The sequence below is a fragment of the Littorina saxatilis genome, linkage group LG7 (assembly GCF_037325665.1).
Source record: "Littorina saxatilis isolate snail1 linkage group LG7, US_GU_Lsax_2.0, whole genome shotgun sequence".
NCBI classification, from domain to species: domain Eukaryota; kingdom Metazoa; phylum Mollusca; class Gastropoda; order Littorinimorpha; family Littorinidae; genus Littorina; species Littorina saxatilis.
In genome coordinates this window covers 35,236,538-35,243,293 of record NC_090251.1, presented here as the reverse complement: position 1 = coordinate 35,243,293, position 6,756 = coordinate 35,236,538, and the positions used below count along the sequence as shown (strand labels likewise).

General features: G+C 41.7%; 1 protein-coding gene and 1 long non-coding RNA gene across 2 annotated transcripts in view; one reads left to right on the top strand and one right to left on the bottom strand.

The window, feature by feature from the left end:
* Positions 1 to 750: 750 nt before the first annotated feature.
* On the bottom strand, positions 751 to 2,384 carry LOC138970336 (uncharacterized). The gene is made up of 3 exons (XR_011456893.1): positions 2,198 to 2,384; positions 1,642 to 1,739; positions 751 to 969 (listed from the first exon to the last, which is right to left on the bottom strand). It is a non-coding gene; the product is annotated as an uncharacterized lncRNA (long non-coding RNA).
* Positions 2,385 to 2,828: 444 nt separating this feature from the next.
* The window catches only part of LOC138971310 (uncharacterized), a 24,460-nt gene continuing 20,532 nt past the window's right edge, over positions 2,829 to 6,756 (top strand). The window contains exons 1-2 of the mRNA XM_070344033.1: positions 2,829 to 2,966; positions 3,380 to 3,575. Of these exons, the coding sequence (XP_070200134.1) occupies positions 2,906 to 2,966; positions 3,380 to 3,575 (257 nt within the window). The 5' untranslated portion in view covers positions 2,829 to 2,905. The remainder of the gene's footprint in view (positions 2,967 to 3,379; positions 3,576 to 6,756) is intronic.

Here is a 6,756-nt window from a genome sequence, read left to right as displayed (position 1 = left end):
AATTAGAATCCAGGATCTGACAATAAGACGTTTTATTTATTGAGTTTGAGTCTTGACTAACGATTTACAAAGGACAGCATGACAAAATTAACTAGTGTGTCAAGCAGCCATTATACCAGAATTAAGAATAGGTCATCGTGCAGTCTTGATTTCCAAAGTACATGAAATTAAAGCAACAGCATGACAAAAAGAACTGGTTTGACAAGCCGCCATTATACCAGAATTAACAATAGATAATCGTGCAGTCTTGATTTTCAAAGGACACAAAATTAAAGCAACAGCAAGACAAAAAGAAATGGTTTGACAAACCGCCATTATACCAGAGTTAACAATATTATCGTGCAGTGTTGACTTTCAGCTGAAGTGTTCCACTTTTGAACAAAATTTGTTTAATTAGTCTTGAAAACTGTGTGATGAACTATATAAACATTTGTAGTTGTACACCATTTGCTACATTTGCTAGTAGAATTACATAGTAATTCACACACTGTCCACAAACATTGTAGTTGAGTGTTCAACTAGCAAAACCACAAACCTGCAAACTATGATGTAGTATATTTATTTATCACCCCATCTACACCAGTTACAGTCTACATCCCTTCTAAAACTATTCACTGACATTCTGCCATCCGACTGATGACAATTATCAACTTCAGCGATTAACTGGATGCAGATTTTTTTCCATGAGCCTGTTTTGATAACTAACAAACAACATACAATCTCCCGCCCCCCCCCCCCCCCCACCCCCACCTCCTCCCCCTCCTCGTCCCCACGTTCTGCATCTCTGCGCTCAGCATCTGTTATTGTCAAACTGAAAGTTGTCAGTATTACTCCTCTTCCTCTTCTTTGGCCCATAACCGTCGTATGCTGCTGGCATTTTCATTTGGGCAAGTTCCATTGTGGCCTCTTCTCCTGCAAGCCGAGGTGGTTGTATCTCGCAGTTGCAACCTGCCAGCAACGCTTACACATCTGTCAAATGAAAAAGGCAGCAAAAGTGAGACATTTTATTGACAAATCTCCTCCCCACCCTCCTTCACATCATCCTTTTTCTCTCCCGCGCACATCACCTACCCCCCCCCCCCCCCCCCCCCCGGGCTACTATAATGACAAACGATTACTGCTGCTGCTGCTGATACTAATACTACTGCAACTTTCTTTCTTTATTTGGTGTTTAACGTCGTTTTCAACCATTCAAGGTTATATCGCGACGGGGAAAGGGGGGAGATGGGATAGAGCCACTTGTCAATTGTTTCTTGTTCACAAAAGCACTAATCAAAATTTGCTCCAGGGGCTTGCAACGTAGAACAATATATTACCTTACTGGGAGAATGCAAGTTTCCAGTACAAAGGACTTAACATTTCTTACACACTGCTTGACTAAAATCTTTACAAAAATTGACTATATTCTATACAAGAAACACTTAACAAGGGTAAAAGGAGAAACAGAATCCGTTAGTCGCAACTTACGACATGCTGGGGAGCATCGGGTAAATTCTTCCCCCTAATCCGCGGGGGGCAATACTACTGCAACGAAAATGATGTAAAGATGTTGCTCGTTTTAAAATATACCTCTTCAGCCCGAGAAAAGAAAGGAATGAAAAAATTTTGCACGCTATTTTTGGCTGTGTCAGTGAAACATACCTTGTTTTGGGCCCTTGAACATAAAGGGTCAGTGGTGGCGAGTATCCCTCAGTGTGCTGCAGCTGTCGTCGCTGCCTGTCCCACTTCGACTCACATTTCTGTCAAATACAATAGGACATAATACTTATTCCGATGGTTGGAAGCACAAAGAGACCGGAGAACAATCCTCCAGTATAATGTCATACTGTTCCAGATCTAACACGCTGTCAGCGCTCAAGACCACAAGTCACTCATTCTAGATCAAAACAACTATCTCTTTGTATTAGAAACATGCTAAATGCATCCATAAATATCATGATGAAAATACGGAGCAGAAGTGAATAGTCAAGAAGTCACGGTAGAAGTAGCGTACAACAACAAAACTATAATAAATGGGCATTTGAACTATGGCATTTTACTTGCTAGCTCCGTAATGCAAGTGCACATTAGAATACCCAAATCAGTCAGAAAATCAGTGTTGTCGTTGTAAATTCTCATACACCTATTGAGAGAGAGTCATTTCAGACCGGAACGCAAAACTGCCAACAAGAAAAATGAAACAAACAAACCAACTTACTGTTGCTTCGGATAGTTGAACACGTCGGCAGCAGCTCTCATCGCCATTTTCCCCGACAAAGGCCAGGGAAATAATGATACAATAAGCTTAGTTCTGATTGGTTAACCGCAGTCAGGATTACAAAAGGGTGAACGCGATTGGCTAATGGACATAGAGCGCTAAACCATGCAAACTCCTGTTGAGGCTTGCAAGGAAGTAAGTCCAGTGCAAACCTGAAAACCAAAAGTCCCTGGACTTGCTTCCATTTGCCGATTTTTATCCTTTGATTAATTTTTTTTTAGTGGACATACTTCTTCAAAAAGTCCATAAATATTGATCGCACATCTTAGAAATTTTGACACAAGATGCGCCTTTTTCCCCTCTGCATTATGATATGAAAATCTCATTTTTACCAAATTTGGACTTACTGCCTTCTGCCAATACACGGCAGCGTACTACTCTTTGTCTTTACTGGGTAAATCAAAACAAACGTACGTACATTTCCCTATGTAAGCAAAGTAATTGTTGTTCTTGCGAACAATACAATTGTCATGTTGTTAGTAATGTCATTATCTGTAACGTTTTATGTTGGGACAGCTTGTCTTCAGAGGTGTTCACCAAAACGCAAACCTTCCATGTGGCAACGACGCCGACAATGAGATCAATATTGACGACATTGTATACCACGTGGGTCCTGGTGTGTATTATCCATCGTCAGCAAGAAATTCAATGAGTGTAGCTCAGACAACCGCTACCGGAACGATATTTCCCAAGACAAACCCCGCTACAGGTCAATTATCTTGTTAATTCTGACGTTGGGCAATAATCAAATCAATATTTGTGTCTCTCTTTTACGCAATATTAAAAACAACCCTGTTTTACAGAAGCTAACCAGTTGCTTGAGCAGACAATCAATACCAGACGAAAGTAGTTACTGTGCAACTGAAGACTTCATTGAAAGAGAGAGAGAGAGAGAGAGAGAGAGAGAGAGAGAGAGAGAGAGAGAGAGAGAGAGAGAGAGAGAGAGAGAGAGAGAGAGAGAGAGAGAGAGAGGAAGCGACGGACAGACAGACAACCAGACAGACAACCAGACAGACAGACAGCCAGACAGACACACATATTTAGACAGTTAGATAAAGACCGAAACACAAAAGCAGGTGGGTGCATCAAGCTTATTTAGGTGCAATGTATGTTAACACACAGGCACGTCTACCCGAAAGGGACGCAATGTGGACAGCGGCCGAGTTGTTCTCGGTCCTGGGTCGATGGCTGCAACGATCATTGCTGCCCTTGCCGTAGTCATCACAATCATCTGTGTCATTGTCTTTGTCGTAAAACGGAACAACAGACAACAAACAGACCGACCTGGACCACACATTCTCTTTCAGAGTAACTACAGGTATGAAATAAGAAGAGATACATTGTAGTATGACCAATGCAGGCTTTGTTTACCTAAAGTAAAGCAGGACAACAATGGTAACTTCGCGTATGAACGATACATCATCATCACCACAACCACCATCAGCAGCAGCAGCAGCACCCCAAGATTGCACTACTCTAGGCTCAATAGACGTTGTTCGGAAATGAATCCGTCAGAATGTCCAAGCGCTGTCGAAGAGTTGTACTCCGCTTTAGGGTGACAAACAATAACACTTGGTCGACCAGTCAAAAACGCCATCGAGCGAATTACTGTTTCCCATGTGTATGTTATATGCAGTCTCGAAATGATGCCTTTTTTTGTTCGAACATTACACATCGAAGCCACAATTCACTCGCGTTGGCCTGCAATGATTGCTGAGAACACGTGTTTCTCAAACTCCTGTGACCTCAAGCGAGATACGCAGTCGGCTATTACTCAGGGCAAGCAATCATTGCAACAAATCGTTAACTCCGATGTGTATGTTTTCAAAAGTTATGGAGTCATATCGAATGGACTATGCGTAGCATACACGTCATCACTGGCGGATCCAAGATCTTAAGGAAGGGGGGGCCCACCCAAACGTTTTTGCACACACTTGAGGGCGCAAATCGCCCGAATGCTAGGAGGGTCCGGGGGTATGCCCCCCCCCCCCCCGGAAATTTAATTTTTCAATGAAGCAAAATGCTGCAATCTAGGGCCACCTGAGCTGAGAAACTGTCATTTAATCATCTCTCTCTCTCTCTCTCTCTCTCTCTCTCTCTCTCTCTCTCTCTCTCTCTCTCTCTCTCTCTCTCTCTCTCTCTCTCTCTTTCTCTCTCTCTCTCTCTCTTTCTCTCTCTCTATATATTTTTTTCTCTCTCTCTCTATTTCTCTCTCTATCGCTCTCTCTCTCTCTTTCTCTCTCTCTATCTCTATTTCTCTCTCTCTCTCTCTCTCTCTCTCTCTCTCTCTCTCTCTCTCTCTCCCTTTTGTCCCTGAAGGGGGGGCCCGGGCACCCTTAGCCTCCCCGGATATTTGTTTTTTTCAAGGAAGCAAAATGCTGCAATCTAGGGTCACCTGAGCTCAGAAACTGTCATTTAATCATCTCTCTCTCTCTCTCTCTCTCTCTCTCTCTCTCTCTCTCTCTCTCTCTCTCTGTGTCTCAGTCTCTATCTCTCTGTATGTCTCTCTCTCTCTCTCTTTCTCTCTCTCTCTCTCTCTTTCTCTCTTTCTCTCTCTCTTTTTTCTCTGAAAAGGGGGCCCGGGCCCCTTATCACCCGCCCCCGCCCCCTAAATCCGCCACTGGTCATAGTCAGTTCTTTGCTAAGATCGTGGTTTGAACTGGTCGACCACGTGTTTTTGTTTGTCACCCTCAAGCGGGGCGCAACTCTTCCACAACGCTTGAACATCCTGACAGAGTTATTTCCAGAAAACGTTGATTTGGGCAAATGTACTGCGCCCTCAGTATTTAATTTTCTTCGTGACGCTGAACGTGACGTGAACCTCTCAGTAGCCTGCTACACTGTTTGCACTGTGTTGAACATATAACCTCTTGAGTGCTGTCGGTTTGAACTTTGAGTCATCTTACATTTATTTATTTTTTCACAGATCACCTGGGTCAGGCAGTGGGACTTCCCTAGCTTTGACCAACACCAGTTTCAGACCAGGTAAGGGGCAGGGTTGACAATAAAGTTAACTTATACAATACAATATCATATCGTATCATATCATACAATACAATGCAATATAATACGATACCATACAATACAATGAAATACAATGAAATACAATGAAATACAATGAAATACAATGAAATACAATGAAATACAATGAAATACAATAAAATACAAAGCAATATAATACAATAAAATACAAAGCAATACAATACAATGCAATACAATGCAATACAATGCAATACAATGCAATACAATGCAATACAAAAACAGTACAGTATATACACTTCCACACACTTCAATACAATAACGTACACTACAGTGCAAGGAAATAAATTAGAATACAATTCATAATACAATACAACTCCAAAACAACAGTACTTCGCTATTTCGAGTAAAAACTCCGCTTAATTAGAGTGACTGTAACATGCGTGCATATTATACACAATTAAAATCATTTAGTTTCAACGTTTCCATATTAGACCTTATAACAAAACGTCGGTATACAATACTCCAAAGTTTTAGCACACACCCTTATGAAAGAACAAGTATATGTTTTCCGCTCCTGATTACATCGCGCATTCTACTTCGTCTTCATTGCAGAGCAAGCAGCAGCTAATAATCCCGCAAGATCGTCAGAATCAACCGAAATGTACTTGACACCAGAAAACACACGTGGTGGATTGATCAATCAGAACAACGGAGAAATCCCGGACGATTCACTGACCACTCAAACCAACCAGTACGAACCCCTGTCGCACGGAACCGACGAGAACAGGCCATATGAAACACTGACCAATCAGAGAAATATATATGAAACACCGACCAATGACAACAGAGATGACAAACCCTACGACACATTATTTGCTAGCACTAGAGATAGCGATGGCTATGAACTGCCTGTGGCGAAGACCGCTCTCGGCAAGCCTCGTAAGCAAAACGATGCAAATCACGTTTACAACAATTAGTCAGCAATGATAAACGGCGCCTTATTTTCCAACTATTTGCAGATTGTTCAAGGATCTGCCTGGGTTTGTTTTCTCTGTCATTGTAGTCTGCTTATGTTTATTTTCTTTACTTTTTGCGGACACGAAAATGCAGGACGTTTTGTTGAGGTAGGAGAACGTCTCTTAACTCGTAAAGGGTACGCATTAATCTAGCCTCGATCTTCATTTGGTAAAATGACGCCTTTTTCAGGCATGGTTTATGAATTCTTCTGAGTTTTGCAAAGCACACCGAGCTCCAGTTTAAGTCATGTCATATCAAAGTGTCTATGAAATTATAACCTGCTATGTCATTGGTTGCTCGTATGGCATATCATTACTTTTACCCCTGGGGAGATTATCACTTGCATATTTTTATGAACTGTCTCAAACGTGTGTAAACTACTTAGACTAGTTATGCAATGATTCAATTTAGGCGTTACTTGACTGTATGGATTATAATGTACGTCACATTGCCGCAAATTGCTGCTGCCTTGATCAGTATTATTAAGCTTTGCGAAGATG